Source organism: Cylas formicarius, unplaced genomic scaffold, assembly GCF_029955315.1.
Source record: "Cylas formicarius isolate icCylForm1 unplaced genomic scaffold, icCylForm1.1 PGA_scaffold_6__28_contigs__length_40554024, whole genome shotgun sequence".
Classification (NCBI taxonomy): domain Eukaryota; kingdom Metazoa; phylum Arthropoda; class Insecta; order Coleoptera; family Brentidae; genus Cylas; species Cylas formicarius.
This window is the reverse complement of record NW_026844347.1, coordinates 28,923,313-28,949,716: the sequence shown is the minus strand read 5'-3', so window position 1 is coordinate 28,949,716 and position 26,404 is coordinate 28,923,313. Positions and strand designations below refer to the sequence as shown.

Sequence of the window (26,404 nt, the reverse complement as noted above, 5' to 3'; positions counted from 1 at the left end):
TTTTGATTTTACTCGCGTTTATAGATATTATGCAACAATTACGTAAACGTTTCCTAGAAAAGTTATTTATTCTTCATTGTATTTTCACATCCCGCAATAGAAAAGGCGGAATTTGGTAACACCCAAATGGTTTATTTTAAAAAGGATCTTTTGATCACAACGTGTTATGATTCCGTAGTGAACTCACAATTAGTACTGCGGGTTGTGATCTCTCTCAAGCTCATTTATGTAGATGAAACAATGGGTTATTTTCGTTGTTTGATAACCTGACATTATTATTTGGTGATCAAACAGTATTTTCTATTAATACATTTGTACAATAATCTAGTTTCTTAAAAAACCTTCCAAAAAAGAGGATACAAATTGATGTATTCAAAATAATTGAGCAGTTCTTTGTGTTTCTATGTATTTTAAGTATCTTAATTTTTTGTGACCACTAAATCAATACGTAAGAAATGGTAAACATGATTTTTATTTTTAAATTAAATGCATAAATATCATTTTATCATACTATACAAATAATAAAATAGTAATATCTTATTTATATGGCCAGCAGCCTTTAACAACGATTTACTCCCAAAAAAACTAAACAGGTAGAAAAATTGGGATATAATATAAACCTAACCGAAAAAAAAAACTATTTTGACCGATAGAGTTCACTATGATTCGGTTTGACATTTGCCAATTATCAGATCACGTGATTAGAAGCATTCTGAACAAAGTGAACATTTTTTACTTCCTTCTAGTTTGTTCCGATCGTGGAATTCATGAGCTAATTCTATTTTCAAAATAAATTAGAACTAAAAGTTCAGATTTTCACGAAATTAAATATTATGAGATGACAATTGTTTCGACAACACCGTGTCTTTATCATATGTAATATTTACAAACTACCTGCTACTATATATACCGAAAAATGACCATAAAACCTTAATTAATGTTGTTGCCAGAATTTAAGTTCAATAAATTCTCACAACAACATTAATTAAGGTTTTGTGGTCATTTTTCGGTATATATAGTAGCAGGTAGTTTGTAAATATTACATGTGATAAAGACACGGTGTTGTCGAAACAATTGTCATGTCATAAAATTTAATTTTAATAAAAAAACGCACGTAAGTGTGTTGCCTCTGTCGAAGAGAAATGGAAAAATTCCAAGAATGTATATAAGTTTTTATTACAAAAATCAACCTTAATGTAAAAATTATTCCATAGAAGGGTTTAAGTGGTTTATATTTTCCTCCGTCAGTAAATACTTTTAGATTCGCTAAACGATATTAATCCTGCGATGGCAGAAAACTGCGCTTTAACTGAAGTTTTATAACGGTTTTAATTTCCGAACCAAAAGAAGTGCCACAAACCGCACTAATCCCGTTAGAAAAATTTGCTCCATTAACTTTTCTGCATTTTCCGATTCGCTTTGTCCAACTAAGTTGGCATTATTGATTCCTCACGACGCGAGTTGCGATTTTTTGTTATAAAAACGAATGAAGTGGAACATGTGGATAATGGAGAGGTGTTCAATACTTTGCCCCCGGTCCCCAATAGACTTTTTCAGATTTTTTTTAAAGTTTGTGAAAACTGTTTAGAACAGAAGCCACTTACGCGATATTTGTTACATTTGAGCGGCTAACCAAATAAAAATAATATTACGTATTTAAATCCAATCGTTATAAGAAATTCTTAATTATTTTACAAAATGGAAAGATATTCTGTTGAAATAAAAAATTAACAGAGAATGACTACAGAAAAATAAATAGGTGTGCTTTTTCTAATCCCGCGTAAAATTTTAGGAATTTTACGGTGGAATGGATACCATGCACAGTGCGTTCTATCGAAAGCAAACGCGAAAATCCTCCATAAAATCAGCATACTTCCGCGGGTAACAATACTTATTGATTGTAAAGAAAAAACACATTTAAAGTAAATTGATTAAAATAACAACATAAATGCAACGCGAATGTAAATGCGAAATGTATGTTTAACATAAATAGATAAGCAAATTGGGCGGCAAGACTTGTAATTGTTTTGAAAAACCCCTCTTGCAAAAAATGCCGAGGATGTTATTCTGTAATTCAGCTATCCTGGCATTAAAAAACTTAATAACACATTGGAGCAATGTAAGCCAGGTTCAAATATATTGTCCCTAAAAGAGTCTTTAACAATAAATAATACTTTAGTATATGTTCTATGCATCTTGATTCCGTTAGACATTAGGCAAAGATTTCGAATATTAGTTTATTTTGTGTTTCTAGTCCGTGCTTTTATAAGCAGAGTCCGTTATAAAGTGCATAGCTAGAAAATGGGAAAGTTTTGGTTAGTTTTGTTAGTAGGTCAAGGTTTACAATGTAGACTTGTCGCATTAATTGCTAAAGTGAAATATTTCGTTTGGTTTTCAATAACTCCAGATTTTAAATCTGCAACAGTATAAATGAACAAATTAGAAAAATAAAGACATTTTTCAAAATTAAAAAACAAGAAACCTGCAAAGTTATTTAGTATGAATAATATTTATGCCAATTCTTCATCGTTATCAGGGGTGAATCCAAAGTGGTGATGCTTACTCGAGCAACAAAAACGATTAATTTACTAACGAATTTTTTTAAATTTCAGTAAATTCATTTGGCGCCGTATATAATCCCATACTATAGCAAATGAATTGGTCCAGTTCAATAGAGCAAATAACCCTATCGTGTTTTAAATGGGAGTTTTGCATAATATCTGATCGAATTTATAGACCGGTCTACGTGCAACTCGGATGCAATTATCCTAAATTGCAAAAGTTAGCATTTGCCGAATCGACATTAATCCCGATTATTTTTAGAGTTTCGATATGGATCTGACCGTGACCTCACCTAGTCGGGCGTCATTATATGAATGAACTTGGGTTGAACCAGACACGCTAAAACACCATGAAACCCAAACGAGAAACAAACATCCTGAAAACGCGAAATAGTTGTTTCGTGCTTAGTCGAATTTGGGAAAAAGATATTTGCTTCGCTATTTTTTTTTTTTTAATAAGAGAAATATAATAAATTATGAAACCCAGAAAATATTGTGTTTTCGCAAAAAAAAACACTATTTTCCACAAAAAACTAGAGAGGGCGATAAAATACGACAGTATTTATTTGGAAACAAGAGGGCAAGCTAGAAGAACAATAATATAATTAACCAATCTTCATCAAATAATAATATAGTTTAAGGTCTTTTTTTAAATAAAATTCAGGATAAAAATAATTATATAATTCTCTATGTACTAAAAAGTATACGCGAAATAAAATAATGAAAGTTGAACCCAAATATACCATTAGTATTCATAATTTAACAAATCGATGTAATTTTAATTATTTTTAAATACGATAATTGAATGGATTTAACACATTGTAGTTTTCCACTGGGTAAGCCAATGCTATACATTGTCGATGGATTAGAAATAAATTGAAAACGATTGATTGATCGTATACGAGGTGTGTTCAAAAAGTATCGCGACTTTTGTTTTTTCAAAATTTATTTATTTATTCATGAATATCTATTTTGTCCCCTTCAAAGTAATCCCCATGAGATATTATACACTTGTGCCAACGATTTTTCCAATCTTCGAAGCATTTCAAAAAATTATTTTTTTTATCTTCTTCAGCTCCTCCTTCGATGCCGTCTTTATCTCGTCGAGAGAAGCGTAACGTTGTCCTTTCATGGGCCTCTTCAGTTTAGGGAACAAGAAAAAGTCACAGGGGGCCAGATCTGGGGAATACGGTGGCTGCGGCATCATTAGTGTGTTGTTTTTGGCCGAAAAGTCGCGCACAAGCAACGATGTGTGAGCAGGGGCGTTATCGTGGTGCAAAAGCCAATTTTTGTTCTTCTACAAATCCGGGGGTTTCTGGCGGATTGCTTCGCGCAAATTGCGCATAACTTGCAGGTAATATTCCTTATTGACCGTTCTTCCCTGTGGCAAGAACTCATGATGCACCACGCCCCTGCAATCGAAGAAAACTGTCAGCAAAACTTTCAAATTCGACCGAACTTGGCGCGCTTTTTTCGGTCTTGGTTCGTGCGGCAGCTTCCATTGAGATGATTGAGCTTTGGTTTCCACGTCATAACCATAAACCCTCGATTCGTCACCAGTTACGACCCTCTGGAGCAAATTTGGGTCGTCGCGGACAGAGTTTAACATCTCATTAGCAATGTTCATGCGATGCTGTTTTTGGTCACAATTGAGCAATTTTGGTACGAATTTCGCGGCGACCCGTCTCATGCCCAAATCATTGATAAAAATCGAATGGCACGAGCCAATCGATATGTTTAGGTCCTGAGCAACTTCTCTAACGGCGATTCGACGATTGGCCAATACCATTTTCTCCACTTCATTAATTTTTTCGCCTGTTGTTGAGGTGCTCGGGCGTCCGGCACGCTCTTTGTCGTTCACATCTTCTCGGTCTTCTGAGAACATTTTGTACCACCGATAAACGTTGCTTCGGTCCAAGGTAGCTTCTCCGTATGCCACAGTCAACATTCGGAATGCATCCGCGCACTTAATTTCGTTTTTCACACAAAATTTGATACAGGTTCTTTGATCCATTTTTTTGAATAGGTAAAAATCGAAGACGATCCAAAACACGCGCAAGCAAAGCAGCTGTCAACAATTAAAAGAACATTCAAAATGGCCGAGCTTGTCGGCATAAATGAGAGACATGAGTACCAACATAACGCCACAAAAATTTCGAAACTCGAATATACGTAACCCGCGACAATTCAAAATTCGCGATACTTTTTGAACACACCTCGTAATGCTAGATGCAATAATGGCAGCGCTGGCTAGCTTTCAGTTTTTTGGTATCGATAGCTGATTTTATGTCGCACATTATTATCAAATCTACTTTATTAATCTATGTTTCTCTATTTATGTAATAGACTTGATTCCCATAAACTATAAATAGTTAAGGACCAAGATTTATTTCAATGTATGCTGAAACCTTGTTTTAAAGTATAATATATTATGTATTTTGTGGTAGAAGCTCCATGAAAAAAAATGTCAAACTGTAGCAGCGTAATCCATAAGTGAAAATGTTTATTATTTCATTTGTTTAATCGCGAGATCCATTTAGTTCATTAACAGGACATACAAACATCGATGGTGTTTTATAAATCTAAGCCAAATGAACGTTCGATCGGCGTAAATGAAAACCGAGTAATTTACGAGAATTATTGCTTTATCTGACACATGCCATGTCGATCGGGTGCGCTAAAATGAAAGGAAAGTCAGCTAAAACAAGATAATATTTATATTTGCTATTTAAAGATAGCATATTTTCCGCTCGACAATGTCAGCGCCTAAAAATAGCTTTATTGTTGAATTTATCATTTCAGAGGAAACAGTTATCTACGCAACACGTATCTATAAAGATATACGTTTTAAGGCCGACCTTAATTTTTTTTAGACTAATTAAAAACAAACAGCGATGTCGAAGGAAATTTTAATTTAAATTAGCAACTTGCTGCATCGAAAAGGCCCCGAGGGAAGTTGGTTTGTGTATAAGCGTCGAGGCCATTTTCTTTTAGTTGCTTTTGTCTTTTGCAGTTTAACGGCAGAAAACTTCTCTCGTTGGCATATCATTTTAAAATGATCCTTTCAGTGATACAGAGAAACACAGGCAGAGAGAAACTGTTTCGAATAATTAGGAGAAACGCTGTTATAACTTACAAAATAATATTCCTTTTTCAGCACAATAGAGTTGAAATAATCAATTTTAACTAATAAACCGCAAGCAGTGTATTGATACGCTTTAAAAAAAATGTCCAAAAAATTTTCATAAAAGTCTAGGGAGAGCTATAACTACACATTACTTACTACTCACTCACGCCCACTAATATTCAATGTTTATATATAACGCATTTTCGCTCTTTTGCAATACCGAACTGACCTCTATAGAGCCTTGTATCGCTTTTTTAGATCGCAGCACCTTCTCGTGATGGATGTCGAATATTCCAGTCGACTCTCGTAATGCGGGCTCATAGCGAATTTGCTTCTAGTCAAGCAATGATGGTTGCTCTCGTTTAGTAACAATTATTTTAAATCATCGGTATTCCGTTTCTCGAGTTCTAGGCATATGAAATGCCGAATGCATTGTCGAATCCGATCTAAAGTCGTGAGTCTTCATTGAAAATTGTTCCACAATATACTATCAAAACTTGGAACGTCAATAGCAAAAATATTTGTAAGGACATGGTCCACAACCCATTATTTAATAATTTATTATTTATTATAAATTTAATAAAGGGTTCGTCCTCATAGAGCAAGTCAATGTGTTTTAAAATCAAGAGGGTATAAAAGTGATTCCAGAGAACATAGCTGTTTATTGTTGTTTTCAGAAAACCTAGATAGATTTAATAGAATAGAATAAAAACGACCTTCATTTTCAACTCAGTCACGGGCACCATATCTATTTTCTTAACCGAGCATACGTTACATATCCATACTTATAACAAAGTTATTATACATAAGACAAATAATAAACAAATATGTTTTTTATATCAATTTAATTTAAGTTTGTTAAGATGTATTTATATAATAGATAATTTTTAAACTTAGAATTTAAATGACAAATGGAATTTTACGGCAAATCACTAATTCTGTATCTCAAAATTGAATATTATATAAAGCGCTCAAGGAGAGCCGTTTTGTACAAGATATTGCGGAGGATCACGCTGAAGCAATTTGTACAAAGAAAAACTTAGTTGCAATTTCAGTATGTCCTGCATATTAGGCCAGCCCAAAGTACTTAGATTAGGGGATAAATAACCTCACATTTTAACTGGACCGAACATCATTAAAAAAAATTTAGGGACATTTTCACATTTCGAACTATTTTGGAGATTTTACTCTTAAAATTAATGAAATTCTATTCCCTATTATGAGATAGTGGCATGGGTTATTGTAAACTTATTATTTTACGAAGAATGTTGACTAATATATTCTAGACTTTCATTTACTATCCCTGGAGCATCCTTGCTACAGCTTTTCGTTAATTTGGGTATACCTAGAAGACCACATCAATAACTAACCCAAAATGCTCTTGCAGCTAACCTTAGGTTTATCATCAACAAGCGTTTGATAAACCGTAATAATTAAATTTGGTGCAAAGTATTGTATGACCAAGGGTATCGAATGCTTTGCTAGTCTAGCAAAACGAGAGATGTTTTGTCACTATCCGCAGCTTGAATGATATCATCTAGAACTTTAACCAGTACGTATATTGTACCAAAATGCTTCCGGAATCTGGATTGAATACATTTACACTAAGCCGAAATCTTAAATATTCAAAAATCCATAGAAGAAAGGAGGACCTAGTTGTGCAGCTAACCGGTATATATTTGCCTACACCTTCGGCCAAATATTCAAAATAACCTAGTAAGGTAGATATAAAGGCTTTTCTTCAATATTTCGGAATTTAAAAACTAAAAAAATCCAACACGGCTACTAGAACCAAAAATAAATTTGGCAATAGGTCGGAATTAGACGAAAAAGATGAAGCAAACGAAATTTTTTTTTGTCGGGCGATTTCACGGCGCCGAAGTTAAGTTAATTAACTTAGAAAATCCGCGTAATCGCATCCACAAAATTTATCTTCTCATTAAATCAGCTTAACGGCGTTCGTGTCGAAAATTGCGACTTCTTGAGTAACAGATCTAATTAAATCGTAACCATCTGAAATGTTAATTAACTATTCCGCTTCATTTATGCAGCGGCTTTTCTTTCAGTTTATTACGTTTAGTAGTCAAATGTAGAAATGTCACAATCCTTTGAAACGATATGAAATCGGATTAATAGAGCGGAGTCGCTTAATCGAGATAATTTGTTGAGTTGTTTTACTGATGGGGAAATTCGTTAACATTCGAGTATATATCCATGAATCCATACCGCAACAAACAAATATTTATTAAGCGGTATCAGGCGAAAGATATTTATCAAATTCGTTACATTTGTAATGCTTATTTCGAAGCTTCGAATAAAACTATTTTCTTCTCCTTATTTTAAAATACTCAATTATGAGCTGCGCAAGCTGTTCATTTAAAATGTCAAATTCAGTGCCGAAAATCCATTCGAGCGCTTTCGGTACTTTAATCACGACGGATTCTCGAGCTATCGGTCGATATATAATAATAAACACTGAATTATTTTGACGTTTTGTCATTTCTACAATACAACGTTCTGCATTCACCGTGCCACTCATTAAATCGTAATATTTTTCATGACGATCGTAGAAAATAGTTTATGATACAAATTTAATAAACGCCAATTTAATTTTTCGAAGAAACTTCCACAGGCTACTGTAATACTTTTTATAAAACTATCGGATTCCCCCTGCGTCGGTTTTTGTTGACTCGAATTTGCTGACGTTTCGCCAATCATCCTGTTGGCTTCTTCAGAGCTTGGCTGAAACTGGCTCGCATTTTACTCTGTACCTCCTTATATTTTGTGTGAGGGGGCGGGTATAAATGAGGGGCGTCTCAGATGACTGATTCCCATATTGATGATTGATTTGATTGATTTGATCTATTGATAGGTAAAGACCTGGGTCGCGGTTACGATTGTTAGGTGGCTTATAGATTTCTACACACTCTCGGATTTTTTTGCTGGTAGAAGAACTAATTACATGCAAGAATTTTAGTTTTTATAGAACAAAATTTTATGTCCGGTTTCGTGATTATATTCCGCAAGCTGAATTACTGGAACATACTTCTCTTATAACGGTCAAATTTTTGAACACTCGTCGGGAACAGCTATGGGTTCTTCATTATCACCAGTGATCGCGAATATATTTATTTAAGCCTTCGAGAAGAAAGCTTTCGACATCTTTAATCTAAAACGAAAATTATGGAAATGCTACGCCGATAATATTTTTGTTATTGGGCCTCAAGGCCAAGAATCCCTAGTAGATCTTCTTTATCATTTAAACTCTATACACCCTAACATACGTTCTACCACTGAATTAGAAACCAATAACAACCTCCCATTCTTAGATATTCTTATCAATAGAAAATCAGACCTAACAATGAGTCATTGTGTTTACAAAAAACCTACCCACACAGACCGATACCTTAATGCATTGTCACGTCACTATCCGGTCCAAAAATCATCGGTTATCAACTCTCTTCTTCAGAGAGCCATAAAACTATCTCAACCCGATTCAGTGAACCCAGAATTAAAATACCTTACCTCTCCGTTCCATCACAAAATACACTTCACCACAACCTTCCGATAGCCATGAAGCCGAAAGCAATCCCACACTTGCCACTGTTGTCCACTGTTGTCCAAGGCTATTGGAGTGACGTGTGATGTGACCATCACAACCGACAAACGTTAAAATACCTGACCAGAACTTACTGAGACCTAACCTAACAAAGGTGACTTCTTAAAATGACACTTTCCGCACACTTGATCGGTGCTCAATTAGGTATTTTGGAATGGGGAGTAGAACAGGGATAGTATGCAACAGAATTATAATTTTTTTAGACACTCGCTTACTAAAACCTTCCTCAACAATGGATACCGGCAAATATTTTTGATGAGAAACTAAAAAAATCATATCGGAAAAATATCTCTTTTAATATAAAGAACGAAAATATTTTTTAATAAATATAAATTATCATTAGAAGACCAACTTTTGAGACAGCTTTAAAATAATTGACCAGCAAAAATTGTAGATGTGCTTTGCCATGATTTTACAAAGACTAAAACTAAAACTTTTTGAGTTTCAATCCCACCATACCTAACTACCACATAATGCTACAAAAAACAAAAATTTAACACAATTTCACTAAAAAAAACTTTTTTTTTAATACACTTGTCCTCTTGAATATTCCATCCGGAGACTCCGTATATATCTTTAACCTTTTCCGAAATCCTATAATGTTGCGGTGTATACCCTGTGACAGTTCGCAAATTGCCCACTTTGATTAATTAAAGACTACGCTTCAAGAAAACGTGCTTCATTTGTTGACAATGTAAAGTGAAAATATTGGCTATCAAAAGTGTTAATAATCCGCTGCTTGCTCCTTCGCTCAAGTCGTCGTTGAGTCCCGGGTCGCATAAATGCGTAGGGAAAATCTAATATTTATAATCTTAACCTGACGCTATTTGAAAATTTTAATTTGGGACCACATCAGGGTAACGGCACCGCTAATTTTAAGCGCCAACATAAACCCAATCAAGAGTTCGAAATGATTCGACCCTTCCTTTGTATGTTTTACTAAAAGCATCGCAAATAATTAACCGGACCGGGGTTGCCCGTAACCATGTTTAAGCTCATCTCGGAAATTTTAATTCTCAAAATGGAAGTACGTTTTTTTGCCGTTTGGATTAATGCCTCGCGGTGAACATAAACGGGGAAAAACGCAAAACAAAAAAGAAGAATTTTCCCTCGGGTATGCCATTACAAAACGGAAATGTTATAGAATTGTTAATTGACGGTATAGTTTATATGTATTTTTACTGCACAAGGAAAATTACCAACAAAATCAACGTCAACGACAAAATGTATCATAGTGACTTGAAGCTTTGTGGTAGCACTAAATACTAAAAATTCATTTTAAAAAATATTTAAAAACCCTCAACCCTTTTTTTTTAAACAAATTAATACATGGATCATTTTACTTGTATATGTTTTTAAGAGAACGCTTTGACTGTGATGTCGTGTGTGTTGTGTGTAATGTTGGGTCACTCTTGAATATAACGTCATTAAGTGTCGCAGTCTAGTTCCTTCAGGGAATAATTATAACAATACTGAATATTACTATCCAACGGTATTACAATATACAGGGCAATAAATAATAAAAGCTATTTAATACAAAGATATAATACAGTATCAGCTGAACCGCGATATACACAAGACAACAAGAAAAGAGGAACAAATAATAGCCCCTATAATATATAAACTGTTAGCGCGTGTTCTGCATTAGCCCTCGAAATCCGAAGAAAAAATCTGTGTAAAAGTATTAGGAAGGCCGTGTATCGCCTATGATCTAAAGCTAGAATATCAAACCTGATTCTGTGGGAAGAATTGCACATGGCAAATTGTTTCTAGTCAGCTCCTCACAGAAGCCGCTGCAATCAGTTAAAAATTCTTGTTATCAGTTAGATTTAAGTTGTAATAATACTGTGTCTAGTGCTTTTTTTGGCCATTCACGCCGGTCGGAAGCCGGATGGGCCCCGATAGTCCGTGGTGGAGGCAAGTTGTGGCTTCTTTTTTGAATCGGTCAAAGTTCAAGTTGGAACTAGAGAATAATTGTTTGTCATCAAGCCATGACGTATGTGCCGGTGTCAGACCGAAATAATCCTCGACTGAAGTCGGCAATGGGCGACGTGTCTAACGTTATGGAAATTGTAAAGAAAAAGAAGAAGACCACTGTAGACTGGGTAGACTGAGTAGACACCATCTAGTCTAAAAACAAGAAACTTCACAAATCGTCTTGGAATATACTCCAGATGTCAAATATAGGTTAGGTAAATTGATGGCCAGGCTATAGAAGCATATTTCAAATTAGACCTAACCAACCAATACTACACCGACTTAAAAGCAGCAACACTAGAAAATGTTCAGCAGTTCCGAATAAACAATTCCAAGAGTTTCAACAGAGCTAGAAAAAGTAGAATTATTTAACATAACATAAAAAATACGAAAGTTTCAACATTTCCGAACATACATTACATTTTCAAATGTTAAGGTTAAGATTGTTCTGCTCGAAGCAGTCGTAAAAATTACAGCGCAGGTCCTTGAATCTTCATTCGTAAAAATTACAGAGCAGGTCCTTGAATCTTCATAAGGACCAATGCAGAACAATGTATCATGCAAGTAACATGTAAAGAAATTAAAAAATGGCCAACTAAAACCCAGTACAGATTTCTTTAATCAATGTGCAGTGGCCGATACGCTCAAAAGACTTTAAGCGTAAGCTCTACGAAGTTAGAAGTAGTGTAGATTGCCGTAAAGCCCCCCCACCTCCTTTTTCATTATGCGAAATAATGATAATTCACGGGAGCACAGATCTACCTCCTTTAGTAGAACTCACCAAAGCTTGACAGGATCGACAATTTTTAATATGATCAGAGTGTCAACTTCCCGATTAACGTACTATTTTAGGGTAATCTTTAAACAAAAGATACTTCGAGAAATGCGTTTGGCGTTTTAGACTCCATTTTTAATGGCAAGGAAGGTAATAAAACTCGTTCGGCTCTAAAGGTTCTATCATTTTGAAATACACTCGTAGTACTTTTTAAACTTCTTTGTCTCAGTTGATTATGTATGGTAATCTTTTACTGGAATAAAAGAAGTTTTCAAAGGGACTGTCAGAGATTAAAAAAATTATTTTATATTTCATAATTAATGATCCCGAGTCTTTTACATTCCAATGTATAACAATCAAGTAAAGAAAATCGGACGAATTTTTCACTATCCAAATTAAAATTTTCTATCCATTTTCTTGGACACCAGTAAATAGACGAAATGAAAGGTTGGCAGTCAAACAGTCTAGCCATGAAAATAAAAATGGGTTACATATATTTTCAAGCCTCAATTACGATAGAATGTGTTGTCGCATGATGCGATGATGTTAGAAGGGGTCTTATTCGAGAACCGTTTTGCAAAATACCAAGGCAAATCATTTACCACTCTATATATAGAAGAACCCTGCCTATAAAGATGGTTTCTGTCATTAAAAATTTCCAGTTGATCATGGATAAGATAAATATAAGCCACCGAGATATGCGATTTAATCTGTGATACAGTATTCACACACTTGTCAATAACGTTATCAATAATCGCGGCTGACACGACGGGGTTCGAGGAATATCTTCTTTTCTTATGAAAAAAATCGATGCACTCAGTGTCCTGAGAGCATTTATTTTGTTAAACCACTGACCATGAAAATAAAAATTCTGAGTTGACTTATTAAAAACGTAGATACATATTTTTTATAATTTTTGTAGATAGTTCTCTTCGGAGGAATTATTGACTTAGTATATAGAATGTGTACCGGAAAGTTGCTCAAACTTGGTGTGGGAATAGAATAGAATAGAAATTTGGAGTATAATTTATGGATCCGAACTCTAAATGTTTTTGTTTTTTTGTATCATTACCAGCGAATTATAGCTCGCAACTCATTATATCGGTAGTATTTCATAATAATTATGAATTCATTCGAACTAGGATAAAGTTGCCCAAGTAAAATATCCATTTTTGCAAATTCTTGAAAATTCTACGTTAGAATTAAATTTAAACCACAGGTCTATTAACAAAATGTCTTAATAAGGAATGTATCCATACCAGGGCTGATTTTAATCAAATGATTTAAATCACAATTAAAGTCATGATTCAAATGAAACTCCCATTTTTTTGTTACAAAAACCACAACGTTAAAATATTATCACAAATAAAAAGTAAAACACTCTCTAAAAAACAAGACAAATAATATGCTTTGGCATTTTGGTTGTATAGTTTAAACGAAAGAAGTAATTTTCCCCGTTTTTCTATACCCATTCTGTTGCTTATATCTGAGGAAGCAGTTGCACACAGGAACTGTTTTATTATCAGTAGCTGTTTCGCAATTTCTGGCTCATCTTTTTGTGATGTCTTCAGCTATTATCTCATATTTTTGCTTTTCAGGGTTCAACATATCGGCGTGATATAACGTAAGTGCCTGCTAATATCGATCCTGAATTTTTTGCATTTTTGGTAAAGGTCTACAACATTCTCGAAGATATATTATAGAAGATTCCCAAAGATTCGACAAATCTGTCGTGAGTGTCGTGGAACTGGAGGCGACAGAACTGTTAAGCGACGTTCGAGTGCCTAAAAAGAAAATAAAAACATTAAACAAAAAAATTTATAAATTTATACCATTGCAAATAAAAAATTAGTAAAGAGTTCATTGAATTTCATTCAATTTATACGGTTAACTTTGTGTGCATTATTTCCTAGATAAACAAATTATATGACATGAATATGAAGCACTTTTTTTATGAATTGAAAAAATAAAAAACAAGTATGCATGTAAAAATTATAAATATTAACATAAATAAAATATGCATAAATTCGAATTTTGGCAAGAAAAGACAAAGAGGACATGACATTAAATAATAAAAGTCTTAATTCGTTTGAAAACCTTTGACGCCATGGAAAGTTAAATAAAAATGAAATAAGTAATAATTAAAACATTATTTACCTACCTGTATTCATTTCTTGTCGCGTATTATTACAAATATTATGGTGTGCTAAGTCTTTGAACTATCCCTTGAATTTCTTTTTTGCGGATTTTACAAATCGCTCTGCACCCAGATTTATTTGGATCTGTTGTTTTAATGTAAGACTGCCATTTGCTATTTTATTTTCTTCCAGCCAATGCCCTATTTTCCACTAGTTCCACTCCTTTGACACACCACCAACTAAATACGCGAGACATATTCGACAACGACAATTCATATATCGGGAAAAACACAGATCCAAAATTAAAATCTTTCGTAATGCTACAAAAAAAAACGGGAAATACATATTTTTATGAAATTTTAAAAAAATCAATTATTATAAAAGAAACATGTTTTTTTTAATTCAATAATTTTTTATTTTTTAATAAAAATCTAAGTTTGCACAACACTGATCTATACGCTCACCAAGTTTAGCTAACCCTGTCTGCCTTTGTAGACGGTGTGGACAAAAACAAAGCGGTATAGTCATGAAATACGATTGATGAAATATGATTGATCTAAGACAACGTAGAGTCGCACTACAAGCGTCATAATCATTTCTGATTTCACAATGTCAGTGATCTGTTTTGGTCCGCTCAATAACGCCGCGTTGTTTTCAGCAAGCATATTAATTCATAGAGTTATTATTCAACGAATTGTCTCATAAGTCAAGAGGTCGCCTACACGCATAAAGGCTATGACGCTAATAAATGACCGAGTACGCGGTCTGCACGCACATCCGCATTCGAAAATTTATTAATATGATATTTTGAACTTGAATTAGAATACATTTTTTTTAATGTTTCCAAAATTTTTATAAATAAATGATTATTGATAACATACATGAAATCTTCAGAATTCCATCCACCGATAAAGACTAGTTGTGGTCAAATTGGTTTGTCTGAAACTAACCTGAAACAAAAATCATTATTAACCATATCATATTTTTCATATTTACATGAATAAATAATAAAAATTAGTGCTTTTATACTTAGATTAAATTTGGGAACATACACGTGCCACATCTATAAGGACTGTAATGAAAATGAAAACAGTTTACGTGTTTATGTGACCGTTTGCCAGACCGTCGAAGCATCAACAAATGACATGAGCATTAAATATTCCTCGTATTAAACGCATTCGAGAATTTATCAAAACTGTGCCAAATGTGTCCAGGTAAACCGATAATTTACCGTGAGAAATGCAATAATTTCCACAAGTTCACATGCCGTTAATATTTTAGTCTATTTTGAATATCGTTTCCTAAAATAAATTGTTAACATTTCGCCCATAAAATCAAACTATTTTTAGAAATATCGGCCGTTTTAATAGTACTAAAGGAGAGTGTTGTGGGAAGCATTTACAAAAACAGATTACCGCACTGAACACATCATTTATGTTTTGTATTTGAACCGCTTGTTCATTCACGAAATTTTGAACATTTCCATAACGTTTCTACTTAAATTTTGGGTTACTAAAAATGAAACTGGCTCTTCAGTACCATGGCTCGTTTGTTGAAATTTTTGTGTCTATTTTTTTAACGCATTTATTTTTCGATAAAACAAAAACTAGCTAAAGCAAAATGCGAATGAGAAAATGCTTTGGAAAATTATTGGGAATGATATTTTTTGGCATACGGTGTTTTTTAGGAAACATTCAACAAAATACCAACAAAAAAATATTTATTCATCGCTTGGTTAAGGGATAAAGTTAATTGGCAGAAAAAGGGGTCAAATAAAATTAGAAAGGACAAAAATGACGAAAAATTCCAGGTTGGGTAATTAAATTCCCTGTGTTAGGATAATTTAAAGCCTTTCCTTTTACCTCCCGGGGTTGACTCAATTTTTTGTGCGCTACAACATAAAATCTTTAAGAGATTCTAGGGCGTTCTACGATAAGGGAAATTTAATATTGCGATTGCAAACAGTCGACGTACATTCCAGAAATTAGAACAAATATTTTTCCGCGCTGAAACAATAATTATTTTAATTTCTATTGCGGCTTAATATATAGATACTTTATGAACCATTACAAGTATTATTATCTGTTTGACACAAAACAGATAAAGTTTATCGCCTTATACCAACGAAACACATCGTCGATAAAATCATAACGAATTAGTACGTACATTGATTAATCGCTATAGCGGAGATTTTAATTGTATTACAAACGGGATTCGTGTAAGTCTAAAGCCTTGACATTTTGTCGTAATTGATATTTTTATGCGCACCTTGGCAGATCGAAAGGTGTCACAAACCTTCTCGGAAATAGGGATTTAAAATGATGCTGTGTAAATAAAACATTGGCGATAAGCCGTTCTATTAGGTAAACAACAAACACGTTGCGATATTTGGAGCCAGCATATTGCAGCGTAGTTGTTTGCGGGTTGTCTGTGCTAAACCAATCCCTAAAAGCTTCGTTCACTAATACGATAATCATCGAGGTGATTAAGGAGGATATAATTTAAGACTAATTCATCTACACTCTGGTGTACGAAAACAAAATTTCAATTCCATAACCATAAAGTTGTTTGTTCTAAATGTGCAACATGGTGCAGACTCATTTGATCTGACCAACTAACCCCTGTCCTTATTGGACATATTAGGTAGAATTGCACTTTATTAAAAAATGCTATTCTATCAGAAACCATTATGTACAGAAATTATTTTCATTTTGTTTATTTGTTTTTTTGTTTCAATTATAAAATAATGTTGCTCACAACATTATTTTATAATTTAATAAAAAAACATATATGTTTTGAAAAGATATTTTGTGTTTTAACCTGGTTATGCTCAAATTCTCAATAAACAATTTTGAAAAGACCTTCGAATTGGAGACCATAGTTGCCATTTTTTTGGGAGTAAATAATTCTATATGGTTTTAACACTACTTATTTCACCATTCATTGTCTTTATTTTAAACTATATCTCAAAGTTTCAATTGGAATATATATCCAATCGTTATACATTATACATAAATTAATAATTTAAAATAAAGGCACTGGAAGTCCAAACAAATACTGGTCATTTTAACAACTCTTTGCTTACATCCTTCAACAATGATTTCAAACAAACATCTATATGGTTTTGTTATCCTTGGAATGTTCATTCAAAATTCTTTTAAATTTTAAATAGTTAACCCATCAGTGATGTATGCGACCATGGACATTTTTGAGTGTTTTCATTTATAACAGTCGTACTCGGGTTTCGCATGATTGGTAAACATTCATTTCTACGACGATGCCAAATTAACGTTTGTTTCTTTAAAGCATTCCCAAGAGATATTCCTTACGGCCTTATAGTCCGACAGGTGGTTGTGGATTGTTGGAGGAAGATTGCGAGTCTGTTCTTTTGGCAAACATTTGTTATTTAGCAATTTCACTTTCTTTCTTTGCATTTAAGTTAAAAACTACGGTACAGTTTAAAATTTAAAAATATAAACTATACTGCGCGACAAAATCAACGCATATTTTGTAAAAAAAGAAACTTTTATTGATGAAAATGTATAATGGGTGTCAACAAATCAACAGATTCCGAAGAATTTCGGAATCTGTTGAGAAATAGAAGTTGACGTCTATAATTTAAAAATAATTTTCGAAGTTTTTTTCCAAATATGCATTAACTTTGCAACGCCAGTTTATATGTATTCAACGAAAACATATCCAAGATTTAATAAAATAGCATTAAGTACCGATGTTCAATATATGATATATGATGTTTTATGCTGATTCGATTAACTTAGTATAACCTTTATCAGCATGAAGACATATTTTCATTTCATTTTCATTTGTGGATGGTAAAGTATAAATAATTTACTAGTGTTGCATATTGAAAACATTGCTACCCTGCGCTCTGCTCGTGCAATAACGAATTCGTGACTAAAACGGCGTTTACCAGACTTGTTGCATAATATACTATAAATATTGTATAGTGTTCCGCCGCCGCCATGAATATCAATCCGCGCGTATATCACACGCCTCTGTATATCACGGATCGCCTTCTTCGAATTATGACTAACTGAAACGAAGGAAAATATTTATTTACCCGTCAGCGAAACATATAACCAAACTGGTCGGATAAATAATCAACGCGAAGCCAAGGGTACCCACAAGTGTCTCCATATTTGCATTTTAAGAATGGCTAAATTATTTTTTCTATTTGTTTACTTTTTTTACTTCGTGTGGAAACTACGCATATACAATGGAAACAGCCGCGCATAAATTCGATAAAAATTAAACCCGTTTTTTTTTTTTCAGAAAACCCATGCTTTATTAGAGATGTTTTTTTCAATTGACAACTGACGCAGTGGAAGAATCGTCTTCCTTGCTTCCTACAACATTTGGAAAAATGGTATCGTCTGTGTACACAACAAAAATTTTATTGAACCGCAGTTTAAAACATTTAACTGCGGCAATACCATCGTGAAAATAAATAAGAACTAAAAGTTCAGATTTTCACGAAATTATATATTATGACATGACAATTGTTTCGACAACACCGTGTCTTTATCAAATGTAATATTTACAAACTACCTGCTACTATATATACCGAAAAATGACCATAAAACCTTAATTAATGTTGTTGGAAGAATTTAAGTTCAATAAAGGAGTGGTATTTAAATCTAATTGAACGTTAAGCAATACATTTGAATGTCTCATTTTGTTAATCTCCATGGCTTCCAATAAATTTAATTTTCTACTTTTTGTGGCTATGTGTAATATATCAAAATTGTCGTCAAAAATGTGTTTTTCTGTGTTTAAGTGTGTAGCATAATTAGAATCTAGACTATTGCTTTTAAACGCTCTTATATGTTCGTTAATGCGTTTCTTGAAGGATCTACCTGTTTGTCCAATATAAATTTTAGGACAAGATCCACATTTCAACCTGTAGACACCTGATTTTTGGGATTTTGGACATTTCTTCGATTTATTGTTTTTTAAATATTTTCCTATTGTGTTGTTAGTTCTGAAAACTATTTTTAAACCACATTTTGACAAATGTTTTGAATGTTAGAATTGAGTATGAAGTCGTGTCTTTCCGTATATAAAACAAAAATAAGATGTTTTTTATTACTCAGATACATTGCTAATGTTGGGACTGGTCGATTGACCATTGTCAGCTGACCACTTTTTAATTGATTAGTCAAAAATTGTTTTAAATAACATCTTGCCACTGTAGAGTGTTATCCATCATTGTTTAATAATAATATGTATATTTTAGTAAATTATTATGCGTTTGTGATGCCCAATTTACCTATAACCCTCTTCAAGGAATATGCAAATACGATATTGAGCGATTCGGGGAATAATCCTTACGACGCGACGGCGCCGTAACGCACAATATAAATAAATATAAATTTCATGGTATTTTCAAAATTATTTATTTAATATTAAATTGACATAAAAATGTTTGACCGGTCAATTCGACAACCCTATATGTTACACATATCCGTATCCTCTCTTCTAATTAATGATGACATACAATTCAGTAACTCTAAATATGAGTCTTCGTTCATCGCGTTGGCATCCACACATGATTACGCCAATCATCTGCGTCGATCTTCAAGTCGAACTTGCTAACGTTTCGCCAGTCATCCTGTTGGGTTCTTCAGAGCTTAACTGAAAATACTTCGCATTTTACTCTGTACCTGCTTATATATTGTTTGAGGGGGGCAGAGCTAAATAAGGGGCATAAACAATGTCTCGGATGATTGATTTCAATATTGGTGACAGGTAAAGACCTCAGTCGCGGTTAAGATTGTTAGGTTGCTTATGGATTTCTATAGACTTTAGGATTTCTCATTGGTAGAAGAATTGATTACATGCAAGAATTTTAGAATAAATTCTATGAACTGCTGATGAGTTTATTTGTCTTAGTCTAAAGGCTCTTTCAGGTTCTTTGAGCCTAGTTCATATTTTTCGTCCGGTCATTTCAAATGGAATTTGGTCTTTCATGGATCGAAGATGTTGATCTTCTCAGGCCTTTACTTGTCACCAATATGGGAATCACTCATCCGAGACGATGTTTATGCCCCTCATTTAGCTCCGTCATCCTAAAACTATATATATATGCAGGTACAGAGTAAAATACGAGCCAGTTTTAGTTAAGCACTGAAGAAGCCAACAGGATGATTAGCGAAACGTTAGCAAGTTCGACTCGACAAAAACCGAGGCAGGAGGAATACAGAAGTTTTATAAAAAGTAACAAATTATTTTCGTTCCCCGAAAATTCTGCTTGAAAGCAACTTTTTAAATCGTGAGCGAAAACTGTCATTTTCTGCGAAGTTGTCCAATTTCATGAATAGGTTCCAATTCAATTTTTACCGTAAACATTCGAAACCGCGCATAATTTCAACAAGATATTAATTTTACTAGACTGAACAGTGGAGTGGGGTAACGGATTTGATGATGACGAGATTATAAAAACGCTATGAGACAAAATAGTCATGAAGAAAATTAAAAGTCTTCACCAACAAATAAAGGTTTCATTTTTTTAGGAAAAAAACACTATTTTTCGTGATTAATACATATTTGTTTTAATGAGTATTACTGTTGTATATACGCATTTTGTTGATTAGAAAAACTGCTGTGCTGAATTTTGCTAACCCCTTGAATGTCGTCATTGGTTGTTAAATTGTTGTTGGTTGTTGGCAATTGACTTGGAGAAACCTCCTTGAAAGGAATTACAGATCATCAGGCGTTACTGACCAATATTCATTTTTTCTCGCATTAATTAGGTCTAAAAAAAGGAACCCTCCGGAATTATTTCTTAAAGTTAAAATAACTTGGTAAAATATCTTTAATGTTTCGCGTGTTACGAAAGCATTTAAAAACAATTTCCAAATCGCGCCAAGTCGGGTGACGTCATACCTTATAATTTGGGGATAAAATGTAATCAGCTGATTGCCGATCTTATTGTTTACACCTGGATTACTTCGCGTTATTTTTGTTTTTAGGCTTTTATTATGGAGGAACAACCTCTAATTTGAAAACATACGATACCAGTCTCTCTTTTTAAGATCGAAATAAATATATATATAGAGTATGTTTATATTGGCGAAAATACTTCTGGTAATAGCAAGTGGCATCCAGCACGCACTATGTTTTTGTTCACCCAGTTCGACACCCTGACAGTCAATCGCCTTGCCAAAAACGGAATGAAATTTCTTATCCGTCTTCGTTGCTTTTTGATTAAGCGATTTCCTGTTTGTAGGTGTTCTCTTCGCATGCCGCAAACAATATCCAGGATTAAAATACACTCCACCCGCTGCATTAATAATGATCTATGTGTTGAATATTTATGCAAAATGATGCTCAAGTAACCCCGTTCGCCAGCGGTACTGTTTCAACTATAATTGTGATGCCGACAATAATTTTCAATTTTAAATTTTGCAGTTGCAACAATGTCCATGCAAATCAGCAACGTAGTACGAAATGTCTAGTTAATTTTAATTATTTTATATTATGCAGTTCCATGATTGTTGTTATTATAGATGATGACATAAACTAGTCTTATTTAGACACGATCCGTTAGTCAAATGAATATGCATGCCTACGTGAGAATGTTGTTAAAAGCAGTCTTGGTATAAAACATAATTAAAGGGAGTCCTTGTATATAAGGTCGATACTTTTGAAGTGGACATTTTTGACAACGTTCAATGCTAACAAATCATTGTTTTTTGACTTAAATGCGAGCTTAGTTGCAAATGCATATAAGTAAGAAAAAAATTATAAAATTGTACTGAAGTGGCTTTTACTTGATGAAAATCCATTTAAAATAGTTAAATAAGAACAAACGTTGTTCAGATTTTCACATAAATATATTTAAATGACAGCTGTCATTTAAATATATTTATGTGAAAATCTGAACGTTTGTTCTTATTTAAGTATATTAAAAAACTATAAACTCTGCTTGTTTCTTGGCAACCGTCAACGGAAAGTGAATATTTTAATATTTTATTAAGCAATCATAATCGTAATAATTCAAAAATTTCATACTTGGCAACTATTTGGCACTGGATTAATAACAACGTCAGTCTAAGGTAAATATCATAAAATTTGGTAATTCCCTTGCAAATTATGTTTTGGTATACACTAAGCACATACATTTTTTATTCATATGTACGACCCAGAGATCAATTAGTATATTCAAAATATGCAATTCTTTTTCGAGATTTATATTTATAATACTTTTGAAATTACTAAAAAATGTTCATATATAGGTCAAAAACTGCTTAGTTATCAGAGTTATATAGATATAAATTTTTAAAACAATTTATTGAAGTTTATTTATATTTCTGGAACATTAACCCATATCAAATTCAAACCAAGCAAAAAAATTGACTTAACCATTATCGTAGAGAGTTTTTTAAAGAAAAATGTTCCTCTTTCTTGTGGAGGAAGACATAATATTCTGTCATTTCTTTCTAAACACTAAAAATATCACAATCCAAATACTAAACCAGTTATACTTAAATGTTCGCTATAAGAAGTAAATTAAAAATTTGAAAATCATTAAACTGATTTGCTAGATATTGACGTAACACATCAAACCGATCAATTAGATTCATTCATAAATTTATATTGATTCGCCAGTTCGATATATTAATCAAGCATGTGACCTTAAAATTGTTGCGAAGGTATTCTTTGTTTGTAACATACACGAGCAAATTTAGCCGCATTTCAGACATTTTAAACTCAGAATATGAAAAATGCGACAGAAACAATACGCCTTTCAAAGAATTTACTCCTTTCCAGTTTGCAGAAATGCAAAATTAAAAACGGCGAATTTTGAGACGGACACGCAAAGACCCTCCGGGCAAATCTGAACGTGTATGGCAGACGCTCCGCAGCGAATGTTAAGGTTAAAAGTGAAACCAGTTAGATTAATGGGCTCTTTTTGCTCTTATTTTTTGTCGTTGATATTGTTAATGAAAAAGCGTTGTTTAATGAAATATATCAAGGGGAACAGCTGGGGGATAAATTGCCCACGGAAATAGGACTCATTATTTTTTGCTTCTGGAAGATTTATTTGCGTTTGTTTGAGAATGTAAAACTCTTAGTTGCGATACGGTCGGAAAAGTTTTGTCGTAATTTTAGAAAACCCACGTTAGGTCTAAAAATAATTCATAAATTTTTGGATAGGTAGGCGACAATCATGCAAGTGGGATTAAAAATGAATGCAAAATCGTCAACACAATGAGGCAAAACATCAATTTAATTAACTTACAATTAATGATATATGTGGCAATATTGAATATGAATATGATATCTCAGATCACTGTATTGTTTCTTGTAATCTCAAGCTGTAGAAAGACCGACATCCAACCCTTTTAGAGATTTTTCGGCATTTGATAATGAATTGTTTATTAGTCTTAGAGCAATTAACTGGGATCTTTTATACTCTTTTAATGATATAAAAGTTGGCTTTTTTACGAATAATATGAATTATTTACTAAAAACAGAATTAAGAGACTCTTAGCCCCTTGGCTTTCAGAAAACCTTAAACTTTTAATAAAATTTAAAATTAGGTCACGTTTAACATACAAGCGCGTTAAGTCAGATATTGCTTTAAACGAGTATAGTGAATTACGAAATTTTGTGAACTCCTGTGTGAGAGCCGAAAAAAGGGCACATTTGGCAAGTACATTTAAGGCTGATCCTAAACAATCCTAAATAATTTGGTCCCATTTCATTCCGTTTTGCTAAACTTTACCCTGAGGAAGTTAATAATAGTTAATAGCTCATGGCTCAGACAATATCGATATAAAAATGATTATTTTGACTACTCCGTATTTAGTCGATCATATCACTTTCCTTATTAACAAGTGTCTGTTTAAGTTATACCCGTTCCAAGGAAAGAGTGTTCAAGTGGCATTAACGATTTTAGACCAATCAGTTTGTTGCCAACCATCTCAAAGACTATTGAAAAAATTGTAGCTAAAAAACTTTGTCAGTTCCTATGCAATAACACAATCCTCCTAGACACTCAATCTTCAAACTTTCAACCTTTTCACAGCACTACTTCTGCCTTGCTTCATGTTAATGATGATTTATTGACAGCACCGGATTCCAAATTCTCTTGTCTCATACTCTTGGACTATAGCAAAGCGTTCGACACCTTGGATCATTTAAATCTCTTTCATTTTTTAAAATTTTTTTGGTCAGAGGTACCAAAGGGTAGTTATAAGAAATAGTCATTCAGATGCCATTGCTTTGGAGAGGGGTGTTCCCCAGAGTATTTTAGGACCTATTCTGTTCTCAGTTTATACAGCTGACTTCTACACTTTTCTTCTTAAATTTTGTAAATCTCATCAATACGCCGATGATACTCATTTATATTAATTTTTTTGTTGCTAGTGAAGCTTTAAATGCAGGTACTAAAATAAATTTAGATCGAAAAATAATTTCGGAGGTATCTGCGGCGCACATTATCGAATACTAACAAAATAATAATAAAATAAATAAAATGGAATGGATTGTAAAAAATGCTTTTAAGATTACGCTAAATGATAAGTGACTTGCGATTTTCTAAGCATGTTGGCTGGGTGTTACAAAAATCCTTGAGAACATTGTATATTCACAAATATTTTCTCAGTCTAACTTAAACTTTGTGATATGTTAGTTTCATCCCATGTCGCTTATGGCAGTATCGTCTATTGGCCAGCTATACTCAATCGAGATAAGGAGAGATTCCAACGACTTCAGAATGCTTGTATTCGTTTTGGTTACAATCTCAGAAAGTATGACCATATTTCACGGTGCCTCTCTGATTCGGGTTGGCTCAAGCTAGAGGACCACTTTTGTGTTCTTACTAAACTCCAATAAGACCCCGTCGTACTTGTTTGATAAATTTTGCAGAGGAAATGATATTCATAATCGAGACACCCGTCATTGTTTAAGATATTGCGTTCCTAGACAGATTTCGATAGCTTTCCAGAGGTCTTTTAGCTATAACGCAGTAAAATTATTTAATGAAATATCTTATGCTATAACGTCCCTCGCCACAATAAAGATCTGCAAAAAAGCGTTAATATTGTTTATTAGGCCCGCCAGTACCTAGCAAAAGCGTATGAGTTTATGAGGTGCGTCTATTTCTTGTATTTACGATGCATATACGGGCGAGTATTTTGTTGACAATTATGGTGTTGGTGCAGTTGTTCTTGTGGTTACATGGAAGGGCGCAATTTGCGTATGTCACCACTCTTGTATCATTACTTATATTGTAATATTTTGATTATCAATAAAGACAGGTTTTTATTATTATTATTATTATTGTTAGTATTAACATACTTTGCAAAGTTCAACAAAAAGAAACACGTCACTGGGATACCATTTACCCTCGCATTCCAGGAAAATAGGTCGACACAACCCTAGCATTACATTAATTTACTCGTAGTGTAATGTGTCAATCGCCGAGGATTGCTAATCACAAACAAATTATCCACACCGAAATTGGCACGTGAACCAATAAAGAACGGAAAAGAGTATTTTCCAAAACATCGGAGCCAATGCGCTTGACAGCTCCCTGTCTGACTATGACGCACGGAACAGATCTAAAAATAATGTTTATGAGACGGAGAATTAAAACATGTGGTATATTGAGAATCGCAGGCCTGTAATATGAGAGAAACTGATTAGGAGCAAACGGCGTCAATTTAAATTTTGCCTCTGCCTGCCTCTCTCTTCTCCCAAGGGAATTTGTATTCATCATTATCTTAATCCCAATGCAAAGAAAATATTAAAGATTTGGTATTTATCTAATCGCGTGACAAAGCGCATCAGATTATATTTAAACAAAATAATTGATTTACAATCCGTTTTAATAACGCAAGCCACACAATTATCACTATAAACGAATACAATATTGAGGACGTGGTATAATCCTTTGACGATACAGGGCAATTCAATATTTTCAAAACACAGCTTAAATCTGGCAGTTCAATTTGCGTTTCAATTTGACAAACCAAAGATCAAACCGTAACAGATCTGCTTAATTAATTAGAAAAATTCGAGCCGTGTCTGAAAGTACTTCTTAGTCCGGATCTGTTTCCGTGTTCGCTTGTAAGTCGTTTTGAAAACCTGTCGGTTTTACTTTCGTCGAAAAAAGATTGTAACTGCACCTGTGTCTGAGCTGGAAAAATAAAATCCTCAGATGTATTAATACACATC

At 33.4% G+C, this 26,404-nt stretch overlaps 2 protein-coding genes across 6 annotated transcripts in view; both read right to left on the bottom strand.

Annotated features, from left to right (window-relative positions):
- The window catches only part of LOC132704034 (Ca(2+)/calmodulin-responsive adenylate cyclase-like), a 108,712-nt gene that overhangs the window by 67,592 nt on the left and 14,716 nt on the right, over positions 1 to 26,404 (bottom strand). The gene's annotated exons all lie outside the window — the stretch shown is intronic.
- LOC132703188 (protein GVQW3-like) lies at positions 3,859 to 4,509 on the bottom strand. The gene has a single exon (XM_060672315.1). It carries the CDS (start codon positions 4,507 to 4,509, stop codon positions 3,859 to 3,861), a length of 651 nt encoding a protein of 216 aa, XP_060528298.1.

Excerpts from the sequence above, each read along its gene's own strand:
- LOC132703188 (XM_060672315.1), bottom strand. The coding sequence starts at position 4,509 with ATGTTGACTGTGGCATACGGAGAAGCTACCTTGGACCGAAGCAACGTT.